Source organism: Melozone crissalis, unplaced genomic scaffold, assembly GCF_028551555.1.
Source record: "Melozone crissalis strain CALT ecotype California unplaced genomic scaffold, PUWL_Pcris_2 ptg000029l_1, whole genome shotgun sequence".
NCBI classification, from domain to species: domain Eukaryota; kingdom Metazoa; phylum Chordata; class Aves; order Passeriformes; family Passerellidae; genus Melozone; species Melozone crissalis.
Genome location: NW_026535807.1, coordinates 1,348,426 through 1,365,275, shown reverse-complemented (window position 1 = coordinate 1,365,275; position 16,850 = coordinate 1,348,426). Strand labels below are relative to the sequence as shown.

Below are 16,850 nucleotides of genomic sequence, written 5' to 3'. Positions count from 1 at the left end.
CTGCTGCTTCCATACTCCATGGCTCCTGTTCCTCTGAGGGCTTTTTCACCCTGGAATTGTTGTTACCTGCTAGAATTAAGCTAAATAAGAGTTTTCCTGCTGAAACTTGAAGGAAAAGCAAGTGGCAGTGGCTGCTAATCTTTGCAGCACTGCTGGGAATGCACTGGCAAACAGCATCTGAATCACTGGGAGATTGGTTTTCATTAGTTGTCCTTCAGTTTTGGGTGGGTTTGGTGCTTTTCTTCATTTGGAATATAGGAGAAATAACAGCAGAAAGCTGTTAAATCCGCAGTGGCAAATCTGGCTTTTCATTAGAGGAGCTGCTCCCAATCAGCAGCTTCAAGCAGGAATCACAATAATTACGTGGAAAGAAAAGCAGTGGAGATAATTCCATCTTGAGGCACCTTCCCTCCAGGTGTGCACTCAGGTCCCTCTGTGCAGGTGGAGCTGCTGTGAGGCCCCAGCCAGGGGCTCCAGAGAGCTCTGGGGGAAGGAGGGAGCCTTGGTGATGCTCAGGGAAGTGCAGCAGGTGGGGTGAGGCCTCCAGGCTGCAGAGAGCTTCCCAGAGAGCCTGTTCTGGGCTGGGTGTGTCAGCCTCTAATGCATCTCTCTGTTTAAGGGATGCACTCTGTTCTCTGCTGTACAGCATGAGGCCAGCAAGCTGCTCAGGAGAGCAGCATGTTGCAAATAAGCCCTGGAAAGAGGCTTAAACTGCTTGTACAGTGAGCCAGAGCAACCCACCATGCAGTGGAGTTGGGGATGGATGAACCTAATAAATACTATCAGCTAAACAGCGCTGGTTTTTCCCCTCCCTCATGGCTTTGACACTCTCCCCACAGAATTTCCTACGCTGCCAGAACAACAAGACCAACTACAACCTGGTGTGTGAGACTCTGCAGTTCCTGGACTGCATCTGTGGGAGCACAACTGGGGGACTTGGGCTGCTGGGTCTGTACATCAATGAGAAAAACGTGGCACTGATCAACCAGACGCTGGAAAGTCTGACTGAGTACTGCCAGGGGCCCTGCCACGAGAACCAGGTAATGAACCCAGAGCTGGGAAATGCATCCCCCTTCTCCCTGGGGCCCAGCTCTGCTGGCCTGCTGCTGTCTCACAACACCGACCACTTTATTTCCCCCCCAAGCTGGAGGATTGTTTCCTTTATAAACTCCTCATAATCGACTTGTCTCTCTCAGGGCTCTCTCGGAGGAACTGAAGCGCTCAGAGCAGTAGAATTATTTCTGCTTTGCTAAGATCTGTTTCATTAGACTGGACAGGGAGAGTGGGGAATTGCTGTACTTCATATAATCCCAGAATGGGTTGGATTGGGAGGACCCTAAATCCCATCCAGTGCCACCCCTGCCATGGCAGGGACACCTCCCACTGTCCCAGGTGCTCCAGCCCCAGTGTCCAGCCTGGCCTTGGGCACTGCCAGGGATCCAGGGGCACCACAGCTGCTCTGGGCACCTGGGCCAGTTTCTGCTTATTCTCTCAATTTCCTTATTAATTGAACCATAATATTGTCCTGAAAGACTGGGATGTGGCTTTTCTGCCTTTGTCTCTCCTCATGTGTGAGGCTGTGCATGCCAGGGAGAATGGTCAGTGTCCCTCTGCTCTCCACCAGGTGGAATAAAACCCTTCAGGTGTTCTGAGGACAGAACAGGAATGTCTCTCTGGATTTTGAAGCCAGCAAGCTGCTGTTTGTACATTTTAGGTACAGACCATTCTGAGAGCAGGGCTGAAGGGTAGGCAGCAGGTAATGGAAATTCCCTTTCTTTGTGTAGACAGCTCTGAAGTAGGTGTTGATTGGCACGTTTATAATAAAGAAAACTCTCCCTAATCTCAGTGAAGCACTGTTCCTCCAGGCTGCAGCTTTGGCATGGAAATGCTTCATTTATCAGCCGTGGTCCTGCTGCTTCCTGAGCTCGGGGGCTCCAGCAGGACCGTGGCTGAGGAGAGGAAAAGCTTGGAACAAAATGCCTTCAGTCTTTTGTTGTTGCCCTGCCCGGAGCTCTGTGTGCAGCTCTCCAGCCCGGGCAGCCCAGAGGTGATGACAGAGGGGACTGTGCTGCTCTGAGGGTCACCAGCCCGGGTGTGTGTGTAGTGCAGGCAATTAGCGATGGCTGATGACTTTTCTTTGGACAGAACTGCATTGCTACCCACGAGTCCAACGGCATTGACATCATCACAGCATTAATTCTCAATGACATCAACCCTCTGGGAAAGAAGAGGATGGACCTCGTGTTGGAGCTGAAGGCAAGTGGATGCTCTGTGTGAGGCACGTTAACAGTGGGATAAAATGTGATTTTACTGTTAAAATGGTGTGGGTGTTTGTTATATCCCAATATTCACAAGTGCCCAAAAATGATACACATCAGTGAGCTGCAGACAGTGCCCAGAGATTGTTTGTCACAGGTATTTTATCTTTTAAATGATGACATGGAGCCACCAGTTCTCAGATGGGGGATGCTGGCAGTCAGAATATGCTGAGGAATCCTAAAATCACTTCCTGTAAGAAATCTAAAGCTGATGAAAACTCTTCTGGTGCTGCTGAGCTTTTACGTGGACAGTGGAAGTGAAATTTCTCATGTTGCAACTACTTTCCCAACACTTTATTGGTGTTGTTTAATAGGTTGACATTAAATCAACAATTCTTTATGGCTGTCCATATTAATGCTGAAATAATTAGCCCTGCTGCTGGTTTCAAAACACAAAAACACAGGAGCAGGTTCCCCTCTAGCAACAGCAGTCCCAGAGCACTCTTGCTTCAGCCTGTGCTTGAGAAATATTTCCTTTCTGACTTATTGCCCTGCCTGACACTGCAGTGTCTCCTTGTTTTCCGTTGCCGACTCACACCATTATTATGGGTAATGTGGGTTTTTTATTATTGTAAATAAAAAATGCTTTTAGATTCGATTAGCGTTATACTTCAAAATTAAATACTTTTATTGGGTTTTATTGTCAGGCATGATGGATTTTAATCTTAATTGTTCGTATTAAAGTAGTCTGGTGCCTTGTGGTAGTTTCCCATTTCCTCCCCGTGTTCCTTGGCGTGAGCAGACTGCAGAGTGATTTCAGTTAAAAGCAGCAAAGCACATCTGTGTCTTCAGCCCTGGCTGTCCCTTGATTTAATCAGCAGCATCTTCAGCAGAGCTGAGCTGCACCATTTGGGAGCTCAGAGCTTGTGGTGATGCTGCAGCATCCTTAAATGAAAACAAAACAACACGAGCATGAAAACAGCAGCATTTTTAGGAATTTAAACCTTGGCTGGGGTTAATTTGATGTCTTTCAATGAGTAGGATTTGGGGAATAAACTGCTAAAATATCCTGTTAAGTTGTGTAGGTCAATAATGAGAGGAGAGGGATGGTGAGGTGAGGCTGTGGGAGCCCTGGCACACTGTGCCTGCAGTGGCTGCTCCTGTGGGACCCTGCAGCCCTTTGGCAGCACAGTGGTGCCACTCGGGCTGGGTACCCCCATTTTGTGGCTCCTGGCAGTGATTGCATTGCTTTTCCTGCCCTCAGAACAACGCTTCCAAGCTGCTCCTGGCCATCATGGAGAGCAGGCACGACAGTGAGAACGCAGAGAGGATCCTCTACAACATGAGGCCCAAGGAGCTGGTGAGTCCCGGGACCCCTCCCCAGCTCCTGGCTCTTCATTTGCACAGAGGACAGAGAGGTGACAGTCCCTTGTGGCCCCAGAGCTGTCCAGTGAGGGTTTTGGGGCTGGTTCGTGTGTGAGCTGGTGAAACACAAGCAGGAGATCCCAAGCACAGCCCAAGCACCATTGACTCATCCCATTGCTCGGGGCTGTGTTGGGGCTCAGAACATGATGCAGGTGCAGAGCAGGAACGTGTCACCTTCAGGGAAATGTGAGGTTCAGTTTGTTGAGGCAGTGAGCTGGGCTGAGGCTGAGTTCAGTTTATCCTGCCCTGTCCACTGATCTCCCTTTGGGTGTCCCTGCTCTGCTCCATTCCCATCCATGGTGTGCTGCCCTCAGCAGCTTCCGCCCTTTGCCTGAGCCTCCTCTCCTTGCCTGTCTCCCCCTCCAGGTGGAAGTGATCAAGAAGGCCTATCTGCAGGGAGAGGTGGAGTTTGAGGATGGAGAGAACGGGGAGGATGTGGCTGCATCCCCGAGGAACGTGGGACACAACATTTACATCCTGGCCCATCAGGTAGAGTTCCACCACAAACCCCAACCTGGGAAAAGCCAGAGTCTGCTTTTCCCTGCGACTGTTTTCATGGCTCATCACTGAGGCAGACTCACTGCACGTTCTCCTGTTATCACAGCAAACCCTAATTTTAATCAGAAACAAAAATAGTATAATACAAGAAAATTTGGGGAATTTTCTTTTATCGTGGGAAGCAGGCAGGCTCTGGACCGAGCTCCTGGGGACACGTGGCTCAATTCTTGGCAGCACTGAGCAGCAGTGTATTATTTTTCAGCTGTATCAAAGGTTACTTTATACTCCCAGAGAAATTCTACTCACAGATCAATTAAAGTGTAATCAGAAATCTCGGTCCTTGCCACATTCTCTCTCTGCTGGAGCCAAGCAGAGCCATTGTATTGATACAATGTGTGTTTGAAAGGCAAAAAACCAAAGGGGAGAAAACTGTATCTACTTAATGTATTGGTGCTGCATCTCTCACTGCATTAGAGACTGCTTGTTCCTCCAGCATCTGAGCAGACAGACCCTCACTGTGCTGCAGGATGAATTTGGAGCATCCAGCAGCATTTTGGAGCAGTGCTCTGTACATCTGCTGCTCAGTTGATGCAGATTTTCTCTTTGTCCCTGCCTGGATCTTTGGGTGATGAGCACACCTTTGGGTTGGGGTGGTGTAGAAGGACAGAGCGAATGTGAATTTCTGTGTGATCAGAAAGATTCCAGGCAAAGGGTGGGAGAGGATGGGGAAAAGAGGAGTACAACACTGGCATTAAAGAAATACATATTTGAATCATTCTGACTTGCTCCCAAAATAGAGCTGCAGGGTGTCTGGTTGGAACAGAACAAGCCTTCTGTCAACTTTGCCCTTTCCTAGCAGCTGACTGCGTACTATTTCTTTTTTTATGCCAAAAATCAGGAATTTAATATCACAGAGAGACATCTGGTGTCTCCCACTCCCTGTGCATTCCTTTATTTTAGTTGGCTCGTCACAACAAAGAGCTGCAGAACATGCTGAAGCCGGGGGGTCAGATCGAGGGGGACGAGGCGCTGGAGTTCTACGCCAAGCACACGGCACAGATCGAGGTAGGGAAGCCCGGGGCTGGGCACGGGGAGGGCAGCCCCAGGGCATTGTTCATGTGCTCTGCCTGCCTGGGTGTGTGTGGACTGTTGTCTCTGCTAGAGAACATGCAGGGAGAGTTATTTATTTAATTCCCTGGCAGTGGCAGCTATTCCTGAGCTGTCATGTGTGGGCTCGGGGATGGAGCTGAGCAGAGCTCTCTTGGCAGCAGCAAGTGTGGCTTCGCTTCTGTTACATTTTGGCCGGTGCTGTTGCTGAATCCAGAAAGTTTGTGATAGCTTTTTGCCACTCTTCCTGGATTCAAATGACAGTTTGGCCTCGTGTGCCATCTAAGAGCTTTATAAAAGTAAAATGTTCACAGATATGGAGATTTCCTGGTGGAGCTGGGGCTGTCCTGTCCCTGGAAGTGTCCCAGGCCAGGCTGGACAGGACTTGGAGCACCCTGGGACACTGGAAGGTGTCCTTGCCTATGGCAGGGGTGGCGCTGGATGGGCTTTAACGTCCTTCCAACCCAAACCAGTCCATGGTTCTGTGACTTCCCAAAATTATGTAGTAAGCAATACAGATATAACTGTTATTCCTTGTACTTGCCCAAATTTGGCTCAAATTTGCCAACATTCTTGAATTGGGCCACCACATTGCTCTGAACTCCATCCCAGCTTTGATGTGGGATTCTCTGGGCCCCTTGGAAATCCCAGCTAAGACCAGTACTGCCAGGATAAGACCACAGCATAAAAATTACAATTCTGGAGCTAAATGTACACCTGCTCTGAAAGGTAAATTAAATGCAATCTGTGTCAAGCTGCTGTTCCTTGGAAATGTGTCTGTAGCTGGTTTGAAAGGGGGAGCAAAACAGGCAGAAAACCAAGAGATAAGAGCGTTTAGAAGTGGGCAGGACTGACGAGGCTGCTGTGCAGATTGTCAGGTCGGACCGCACCATGGAGCAGATCGTGTTCCCCGTGCCCAGCATCTGCGAGTTCCTCACCAAGGAGTCCAAGCTGCGCATCTACTACACCACCGAGAGGGACGAGCAGGGCAGCAAGATCAACGACTTCTTCCTCAAGTCTGAGGACCTGTTCAACGAGATGAACTGGCAGAAGAAACTGCGAGGTGGGTCAGTGCTGCTCCACGTGGGGCGGAGCGCTGAGGGTTGGTTCCAATGAAGAGAGAAGCCATAAAGCATCCCCTGAAATCTCTCCAGTTTTTGGAAGATGCAGCCTCCTTCTTATCCCAGTTTCCTGGCTGCATTTCCCTTCTGTCTTTCCCCATTAACTAAAATACTTTAAAAATACAAACTCCTCAATACACCTGATACTGGAAATTTCCCTCTAATGTCTAATATAACCCTCCCTTTTAATTTTAAACCCTTAAATTCTGTGAGAATTACTCTTCCCCATTGTTTCTTTCATCTTTCAATGTCTAATTTTGTTTATCAGCAAACCGAAAGTTTGTCAAAGCAAATCTCTTTTTCCATTCATCAATCAGTGAAATCCTTCCCATTACTTCTTTTGTCTCCCGGTACTAGTTTTATCTACCAGCAAATGCACAACTTGTTTGTTAAAACAAATTCAGGATTCAGGGAGGACCCAGCTGAGGAGAGCAGTGCTGGATGCAGGGGGGAGTAAGGCTGGGGAATGCAGCAAGGTTGGACTTGGTAAAGGTTGGATTGTAAAGGCCTTTTCCAACCATAAAGATTCTGTGGACTTGTGGCATCTGTAGGGATGCAGATGCTCAAGAACAAGTTAAAGATGGATTTCTGAGTAATTGTAAAGCAGAATTCATCCTTTTTTTGGCAAGTAGACTGGCTGACAGGTTGACAAGTCCCTTCCATCCCTGTGATGCTAAAATGTCTCAACACAGGTGCTCTCAAGCGCTGATTTTCCCTCAGCTGGGAAATCCCTCAGAATTATATTTTAATTCACAGAGTGCCACCACGTCCCCCAGTAAACCTTTTAGTTCATTTGTTGGATATTTTTGTTGTTGTTCTGCTGAAGGCTGCATGCTGCAGCTGGGGCTCAGTGGGCAGTGCTGGGAATGACCAGCAGGGACCCTGTGAGATGTGAGATGTGGCAGCTCCTTCCTGCTGGGCTCAGGGTTTCCATCTGGGAGCACTGAGAGCTGCTCTCTGCCCTGCACCAGCTCCCCTCCAGCTCCAGTGCAGGAGCAGGACTGCTCTGGAACCCCCTCGTGGGGCACATGTGGGACTGCTCCCAAAAATCTGAGAGCTCTGCAAGAAATCTGGGAGTGTGACATCCCAAACAAATTGCAGCTTCAGCAGCATCCATATATTCTGTTGGATTTTGTTGCTTGAGTCACTTTGTCTTTGAGGCTGTCTCCCAGCAAGCTGTGAAGGCATCCATCATTAACAACAGGCCACAAATTAGCCAAGATCCACCTGCAGAACTGGAGAATATTTCTTTTTTTATTTTTCCTTTAAAAACTGGGATCATTTATTCTGTCTCTAATATCCAGGCCTTGTCTGTCCTCTGATTTTTTGCATTTGTGGAGTTGTTTCTCACATTTTCAGTAGTTTCTGTTGGAGCTGTGACCTCTGGCAGCGCTGTGTATGCTCACATGATGCCAGTTAGAGTCTGTTCAACCCTCAAAAAGACTTACAAAATAAAGACCCATGTACCTCTCCCTTCAGCTCATGGTGCTGGCCCATAATCTGAGCTCCAGAAGTCTCTTAATTGTTAATTAAGAATGGAAATGAGCTGCCAAAGCCAGGCAGAAGCACTGCACAGAGTCAGTGTCCATCACCAAGGGAAGGTTTAAAGTTAAACCTGGACCTTTATAATCACCCTTATATAATCCCATTTAAATTAATTAAACCTGGTTACACTTTCTTCCAGTTAGAAGGAAATTGAGAACATTGAGATATTGTGGAATTCTTTACCCCTTTGTTAGCTGGGGCTGTTAGAGGAGGGGATTTTCTGGAGAGAGCTGGTGGCTCCTGCAAGGCTCAGAACTGCTGCATGTTATAAATTACCATTCAGCCCAAAGTCTGCATTTCCAGCTTCTTCCTAAATTTTACTGTGAGCTTTTTCTTTGCTCTCTGGTATCTAAACCAGCTGCCTCCTTCCGCCAGGGCAAAACAGTCCTTTCCCTCTGAGAGCATTTTTAATGGATTTTTTCCCTGCTTTAGACTTCAGGAGGACTCAGTTTGCTGTGCAGTAAGCCTGCAGGAGCCAAAATCGGGATTTTGCCTGGATGCAGAGGGAATTACTGCAAGGCAGCTTTGTTGGGTTCACGACTACTCCAGCAAAGGAATCTTTCTGCTTTCTGCCTCTTGGTTCTGGCTGCAGGGATTATTAAAATTAGGAGTCTTTCTGAGAAGTATTTCTGGGAACATTAAGGATTTAAATGTGCTGTTGGTTGTACATTGAGATGTGCTGAGTCCTTTGCCCCCAGGGCAGAGGGGAGGCCAGGGAGCTTCACCCCCTGCTTGTTCTGGGGCTATTTTGGGCTGTTCCCAGCAGAAAATGAATTTGCAGGTGGCACTGCCTGGTGCAGGTGAGCTGCTGGCAGGGATGGGGCTGGAGCTCATTTTCCTCCCCCGGATTGTTCTTGTGTGACTCTGAGTACAAAGTGTGTTATTAGGGGAGACCTCAGGTGCTTGATCTCTGCAGTTCCTCAGCTTGTTCTCTTGCTGCTGCTAAACCATGTTGGAAACAGGGATCCTTTGCCTTACAACACCATCTAGGAAACTTGAGGGGCCCCCAGCATGAAGAATAATTTAAAAAACTTCCAAATTAGCCATTAATAATATTACTTTTGATGCTGTGCTTTTGGGCAAACAACTTGTTTTGGTGGTGATATATTTTTTTAAGAGAGAACTCCTTTTTTTACTAAACCCTCCATTAAAAAGGAATAATTTTCTCTCTTTCAGCTCAGCCTTTCCTGTACTGGTGTGCTCGGAACATGTCCTTCTGGAGCAGCATTTCCTTCAACCTGGCTGTCCTCATGAACCTGCTCGTGGCATTTTTCTACCCATTCAAGGGAATTCGAGGAGGTACTGGTATTTAACCTAAAAAACATGTGAAAAAATAAGATATAATGAGCCAAATTCTGCTCTCCCCACTCGTGTCTGTGCACTACATCGGCGGGGTGGGAGAACAGAATTTGGCTTTTGACATTGCCTTGTTTTAAACTCTGCTGTTCTCTTACTCTTTCTTGAGACATTTTTAAGGAAAATGTAGAGCCATGCCTTTTCCTAGGGGAAAAAATTACCTGAGACAAACATCCTTCTCTAATTGCTTGACTGTTCTACTTCAGTCTAAAGTCCTGTAATTAAGGATTGAGCTAAAAATAGGGGAAATGTTGAATGTGTTGTTTTCCTTGAGCTTGCAGTTTATTAATGGCATTTTCCACAGACTTTTCCTGGAGGGCTGTGAGTGCTGGGGGTGGGTGACATTGTCTTGCCTTGGCAGGGGAGCAGTGACCACAGGAGGATGGGGAAGAGGAGCCCATTCCCAGCATTTTGATAAAACCTCTTCCTCTCCTAGTTAGAATCCAAAAAGTAAAGTAAATAAATACATGTATATCTTATATTTAGCTTAAAAAAAAAAAAGACTCTTCCAAACAGACTGTTTGGGGGAAGTTGTCAGTGTCTTGAATTGCTCAGACACGGTGAACTGAGCAGCTGATGAGCATCTGACAGTAGCAGAAGCTGTAAAACTTCTGACTTGAGGAGCAGAAACAAAACCGGATGCCTGGAATTGGGTGCTGGAATGGTGAGAATTCCAGAGGCAGGCAGAAGTCCCTGCTGGCTGCGTGTTCCCTGTGGCTGTGCGGGGAGTCCCAGCGAGGCCCTGGGGTCAGGGTGGGTGCAGCAGGTGAGCAGTGCCCACCCTTAGCTCTGTGTGCCAGGACAAGGACGCTGCTCCCAGCCTGGGTGTTCAGGGGGCCCCTGGGAGCCTCACTCACTCCAGGTGTTCCTCACGCCTGCTGCGAGCTGCTGCAACTGCTGAAAGCAAATGAATTCCCAATAAATCTTATTCAGATTCTAGATAAGTCATTCCTAAATGAGCTGCTGCACATTTCCTGTGTCCCTCCCCGTGCTGGGGCTTGTTCCCACCCAGTGACTCCACTGCCAGCTCTGCACCTCGTGCTGTGTGACAGCTCAGGAGCCCAGACTCCCCTCAGGCAGCCAAAACAGCTGTTCAACTTTACGCTTATTAACTTTTAATTTCCATCCATCCTCTACTGTCTTTATTAATCTGCAGTGATTTGGAACAAGATTAAATGGCTGCTCGTGGTAGTCAGATGAGAGTAATATTTCCTAAGCTGCCTGAATTTAGGAGCAGGGGGGAAAAGCCCTGGGTGAGGATCTTGCCAGTCAGACACAAGTTCTGAGAGGATGTGCTTGCAGAAGAGCTGTAGAGTGCTGTGAAATTTGGGGGATCTTGCTGTTTTGTCTGTTGAGGAACCAGTTGCTTGAAGGCAAATTTTTTTTAAGTCAGCTTTGAGGAAGATGTGTCTACCATTCTGCATCAACCTGGGTAAATGGTGTTTGGGGCTGGATCTTTTTTATGGCTCTTTCAGGGAAGTGTATTTTTAGCTACAAGGCTTGGTGTTGTGTAAGCAGCCAGTCTCAGGGGACAGTCTGAATAGACCCAGAAATAGCAAAAGATGCCAAAAATGAGTGTGAGGGTCTGACCAAAAGCACATCAGGGGCAGTGTCCTCACCTGCCCAGGCACTGCCTCTGCACAGCACAGGGGCTGCAGAGGGCCCTCAGCACTCAGGTGTGAGCACCACAATGGAGATCCTGTAGCACTTATCACCTGCATAAGGATTTAGTAATGAGTTTGTAATTAAAGCTGCTGCTGTGCCACCAGGGCTGGCTGAACCTGTGTGGATGATGCCCACGCAGGCAGGACCCAGGGCAGTGGGTGGGTGATGCCCATGCAGACAGGACCCAGGGCAGAGGTGGGTGATGCCCACGCAGGCAGGACCCAGGGCAGTGGGTGGGTGATGCCCACCAAGGCAGGACCCGGGGCAGAGGTGGGTGATGCCCATGCAGACAGGACCCAGGGCAGAGGTGGGTGATGCCCACCAAGGCAGCACCCAGGGCAATGATGGATGATGCCCCACGCAGGCAGGACCCAGGGCAGTGCTCTGGTGGGTTGGCTGTGCAGCAATGGTGTGTTCTGCCTCTGCCCAGGCACGCTGGAGCCCCACCTGTCGGGGCTGCTGTGGACAGCCATGCTCATCTCCCTGGCCATCGTCATCGCGCTGCCCAAGCCCCACGGCATCCGCGCCCTCATCGCCTCCACCATCCTGCGCCTCATCTTCTCCGTGGGGCTGCAGCCCACCCTCTTCCTGCTGGGAGCCTTCAATGTAAGCACCCAGGGGGCCTCTCTGACCCCCTGTGCCCCTGATGGCAGGGTTCCTTACCTCTGTGTGAAGGCATGGAGCAGAAATAGCCTGGGACACGGTGGTGAGAGGGGTAATTCCCTCCTTGGGCTGCTCCTCACACGAGGGCTCTGAGTTGCTCATTTAATCCTGGTTCCCAAGGCTGCAGGCAGAGCTCTGAGGTTTTGCTCAGTGTAGGAACAGCTCCAGCTTCACACAGGCGTGGGGAGGAGTCTGTGACCTAAAGCATGAGGTTATTCACCCAACCATTCAGTGTTTATGGGGTTGTGTGAGGCTCAGGAAATTATGCACTGTGAGTCTGATGGGGGGAGCTGGGAAGGGGCTCAGCCTGGAGAAAAGGAGGGTCAGGAGGGACACACAGCTCCTGACAGGAGGGGACAGCTGGGGGATTTGGGATCTGCTCCCAGGGAACAGGGACAGGAGGAGAGGGAACGGCCTCAGGGTGGGCTGGGGAGGCTCAGGGGGAACAGCAGCAGGAATTTCTTAATGGTCAGACATTGGAAAGGATTGCCCAGCAAAGTGCCTAGTTGCCTCCAGCTTGAAAAAAACAATCTGTTTTCCCTGATACTTTACCTAAGTTATGGTTGATCTTCCCTTAGGTTTGTAATAAAATCATTTTCCTGATGAGTTTTGTGGGTAACTGCGGAACCTTCACGCGAGGGTACAAGGCCATGATCATGGACGTGGAGTTCCTCTATCACCTGCTGTACCTGCTCATCTGTGCCCTGGGGCTCTTCGTGCACGAGTTCTTCTACAGCCTCTTGGTGGGTGCTTGCTTGGCCCTCAGAACATCTTCTGCTGTTTGTGTAGTCCCATCTTGGGCATATCCAGGGAAATTTCTGCATTTCTGCTGGGAAGCGGTTGAACAGACAGCAGGACTCCTGCCACATCCCCTCTGCTGATGTGTGACTTCTTGCACAGACAGATAGGGAGAGGACATGGGGGGATGGATTTAAACCAAAGAGGAGAGGTTTAGATGATATATAAGGGAGAAATCCTTCCCTGGCAGGGTGGGCAGCCCTGGCACAGGTGCCCAGAGCAGCTGGGGCTGCCCCTGGATCCCTGGCAGTGCCCAAGGCCAGGCTGGACACTGGGGCTGGAGCACCTGGGACAGTGGAGGTGTCCCTGCCATGGGGCAGAGTGTGATGTGCTGTGATGCTTTGCTGTGTTCAATATCTGTAGCACAGTATCTGTGCTTTCTGAGAGCTGGATGACTCTGGAGTGCCTCCATGGCTGATCCAGGCTCCAGCTCTCACAGATGGACACAGATCCTGGCACACATTCCCTCTCTCTGGGGTGGGATTCACCTTGCACAGCACAGTGCTTCTAGAATAACACTGAAGGAGGGGATCTCGTGGTAGTGGTGGAGATGTGTCAGTGTTGAAGCAAAGCTGAATCCCATTCAGAACAGGCTAGTTTTGTGCCTTTGTCGGTGTTTGCCACATCCTCTGCTACCTGAGCTGGTTATTTGCTGTGTTCATGGAGGTCCAGTTTAACAAATACCTGTCTGTGATCCACCAGGATCACAGCCACAACCTGGGCTCTGCTGTGGGTTGTCCCAGACCCAGTGAAAAATGAAGGAAACAGCAGAGAAATGTAAACACAGATTTTGGGGGGAAAATATCACTTATTTAATGAAATGCTCAGTAAATGAAGATTTCAAGAAAACAGCAAATTGCAATTTGCAGTGAGCTGTTTGGAGGCTGTGAGGGGGTAGATAATACTATAAATCAAAGCCAGGCAGCAGCCTGTGCTGGCAGCCTGGTGTGTGCCTAGCACCAAAGCAGGAACACCGGGCTGCTGGCCAGGCTGCTGCAGGGAGGGCACAGCTGCCTCGGGGTGCTGGGGCCAGGACAGGTGCCCCACGTGCTGCCATTGCTGTCCCCAGCTCTTTGACCTGGTGTACCGGGAGGAGACGCTGCTCAACGTCATCAAGAGCGTGACGCGCAACGGGCGCTCCATCATCCTGACGGCCGTGCTCGCCCTCATCCTGGTCTACCTCTTCTCCATCGTGGGCTACCTCTTCTTCAAGGATGACTTCATCCTGGAAGTGGACAAGCTGCCCAACGAGACCCTGCTGCCAGGTCAGTGCCAGCTGCTCCTTCCCCTGGGTTGTGTTAATGAGCTCTTGTTCCCCAGGGCATGGACGGGACAAGGGGAATGGGCTCCAGGTGGGACAGCAGCAGGAATTTCCCCATGGAAAGGGTGCTCAGGCCTTGGAAGGGGCTGCCCAGGCAGGTTTGGAGTGCCCATCCCTGGAGGTACCCAAATAAAGCCTGGATGTGGCACTCAGAGCTCTGGGCTGGGGCACCAGCCACTAAATGAAGAATCTTGGAGGTCTTTTCCAACCTCAGTGAATCTGGGATTCTGGGAAATAAAAAAGGTTTTGTGGTTGAATTTAAAACCATGGAATGTGTAAATCGGGAAGTAAGTGTGCCCTTCTAAACTCTAGGGTAAGGTATGCTCTAAATGCCTTGTAGTTGCACACTGGGTGTGATGGGGAGCCCCAACACCTGAGGAGTCACCTTGCAGGGTGTTGGAGCATCCTTTGATGCAGCATTTTGTGGTTTCAGATCGCACAGAGCCCGGTGAGACCATGACTGGGGAGTTCCTCTACTCAGATGTGTGCAAGGCGGGCAGCAGTGAGAACTGCTCCTCCATCATCCCCTCGGACCGTGAGTGCCTCCCTGGGATTCCTAACTCACACCCTGAGCTTGCACTCTTTCTTTACTTAATCACCTTCAATTAAAATGACTTCTTTAGAAAATCCTATGCAATAAATTTGAGAACAAAGCTATCACGAGATTAACTTGAGATAGGATTAATTTAGGCCAGCAGCATAACTAACATCTGTTAGATGAAATGACTAAAGCAGAGAAACTTACAGCTAAACCAGACTTCATAAAACACTGCCATACTCTTTAATTTTCTGCATCAATTGCAGAAGGAAGAGATGCAGTTTGCCTCTTTGCAAAGTTTATTATTTTAAAACATGAGGCTATTAAATGTGATCTCAGAAGATAATGCCCTGTGAAATATGGTTTATTGGCAGCATTGTTCTGTCTCAAACTAAGGAAACTCTTTTAATATCATGGCAGGAAGTGCTCGATGGATTAAGTAGACAGGGATAGGTTTGGGGGCTTTGGAGATCAAGAAAGTGAGATATTACCTGGGTATTGAAATATTTCAGTTTTATTTCTAGAAAATGTAATTTCCATGTGGGAGATTTACGGTGCTGGCTGGGAGGGGCAGACAGAACATCCCAGTTTCTCTGGGAAGGGCAGCTCTTGCATGGCCACCAAAGGTCAATGATGCCACCAGCCGTGCTCACAGGAGCAGAGGCTCTGCTTGGCTCAGGGGTCCCCTCTGGGACAGTAAAATTCAGCCTTGCTGCAGGAAAAGCTGCGGGAAAAGCTGCTTCTCTCAGCTCCTCTCTGGCTGCAGGAAGGAAAGCTCAGGGATGTTTTTGTATCACAAATAACCAGAATAATTCCAGGGTCCTTGTGCTCAGGGGTGATCCTGGTGCCCATATTTGGCCACTGCTCTCGGATTTTGGGTATTCAGGGCTGCCTGTGGGAGAGTGGGATCTGCTCAGGAGCGTTTCTGGGAGATGTTTAATGGGTACAGGGGAGCGTGTGAGGTTGGGGAGTGGATTTTAGCAGCTCTGCAAGTGAAGCAGCGAAGTTGGAGCCTGGAGCTGAGCGAAGAGAAGGTCAGGAGAGGTGTGCTGCTTTTCTGGCACGACGCTGTTTCCACAAGCAGTGATCTTTTAGCCATTTGAAAGCTCCGAGTGGAAGTTGCCATTTTGAGTGCAGCCCAAAGGCTGTGCAATCTGTCAGGCACCAGGGGAGAGTGGAAGAGGCAACACTTTGTCCTCGGAGCTGTCAGAAAGCTCGGGTTCTGTATAAACAGGCATCTGCTGAGCTGAGCTGTGCATGAGAGCAGGCGTGCAGGGAGATTGCACCCAGTCACAGGCAGCAGTTCAGGCACAAGGGAAAATGGTGGTGGGGATGGGGAGAGGAGGGCAGGGGGGAGATCTGCTCCCAGGGGGCTCTGGAGAGGGTCCAGGGAGGTTATGGGGTGAGGAGGGGTCTGGAGCATCTCCCCTATGGGCAGAGACTGTTCAGGGCCTGTTTAGTCCAGGGGAAACTGAGAGGGGATCCCATCAATCCTCACAATATCCCCAGGGACTGTCAGAGAATGGCTTCAGACCCTTCCCAGAGGTTCCCAGTGACGGGACAGGGAGCAGTGGCCATAAACCAAAGCAGGTTCTGCCTCAGCATGAGGAAGAGCTTCTCTCCGTGGAGAGGGCAGAGCCCTGGAACGGCTGCCCAGGGAATTGTGGAGCTTCCCTCTCTGGGGACATCCCAACCCCACCTGGATGTTCTGTGTCACTGCTCCAGGTGACCCTGCTGGGCAGGGGCTGGGTGAGTGAGGTTCCTCCAGCCCACACTGTTCTGCGATTGATGATTTGGGGAATGAACCTACAGGGACCTGCAGCACAGGCTGGCACTGTGAGGGGGGAGAGAGCACAGCCAGCAAAGAATGGAGAGGAGGATTTGGAGCTAATCTTGGCTCTAAACGTGTCTCTGCTTGCTGTGTTCCCAGAGCTGCTCAGCGAGGAGCTGGAGGAAGAGAACAAGGAGCATACGTGCGAGACGCTGCTGATGTGCATTGTTACTGTTCTGAGTCACGGGCTCCGGAGTGGGGGTGGAGTAGGTGATGTGCTCAGGAAACCTTCCAAAGAGGTAAATCACCGGGGCTGGGGGTGGAGGGTGCTGCTGAGCAGGGCTGGGTCTGCTCTGCTGGGAGAGCGGCTGTGCTCTGCTCTGAGCGCACAGGGGGACACGCTGCTGCTGGGGGACATCCCTGGCGTGGGACATCCCTGGGGGGGACATCCCTGGGGGGGACATCCCTGGGGGGGACATCCCTGGGGGTGACATCCCTGGGGGGGACATCCCTGGGGTGGGACAGGGACATCCCTGGGGTGACATCCCTGGGGGGGACATCCCTGGGGGGGACATCCCTAGGGGGGACATCCCTGGGGTAGGACATCCCTGGGGGTGACATCGCTGGGGTCACATCCCTGGGGTGACATCCCTGGGGGGTGACATCCCTGGGGGTGACATCGCTGGTGTCACATCCCTGGGGGGGACATCCCTGGGGTGACATCCCTGGGGTGACATCCCTGGGGGGGACATCCCTGGGGTGACATCCCTGGGGTCACATCCCT

At 50.3% G+C, this 16,850-nt stretch overlaps 1 protein-coding gene across 10 annotated transcripts in view; it reads left to right on the top strand.

Annotated features, from left to right (window-relative positions):
• Positions 1-16,850, top strand: part of ITPR1 (inositol 1,4,5-trisphosphate receptor type 1) — a 161,430-nt gene that overhangs the window by 123,548 nt on the left and 21,032 nt on the right. For all 10 annotated transcript variants that reach the window (XM_054280942.1, XM_054280938.1, XM_054280937.1 and 7 more), the window contains 12 exons: positions 840-1,040; positions 2,146-2,256; positions 3,523-3,618; positions 4,050-4,172; positions 5,142-5,246; positions 6,159-6,351; positions 9,131-9,253; positions 11,406-11,581; positions 12,217-12,381; positions 13,506-13,701; positions 14,191-14,292; positions 16,226-16,365. In XM_054280942.1, coding sequence (XP_054136917.1) covers positions 840-1,040; positions 2,146-2,256; positions 3,523-3,618; positions 4,050-4,172; positions 5,142-5,246; positions 6,159-6,351; positions 9,131-9,253; positions 11,406-11,581; positions 12,217-12,381; positions 13,506-13,701; positions 14,191-14,292; positions 16,226-16,365 — 1,731 coding nt within the window. The remainder of the gene's footprint in view (positions 1-839; positions 1,041-2,145; positions 2,257-3,522; positions 3,619-4,049; positions 4,173-5,141; positions 5,247-6,158; positions 6,352-9,130; positions 9,254-11,405; positions 11,582-12,216; positions 12,382-13,505; positions 13,702-14,190; positions 14,293-16,225; positions 16,366-16,850) is intronic.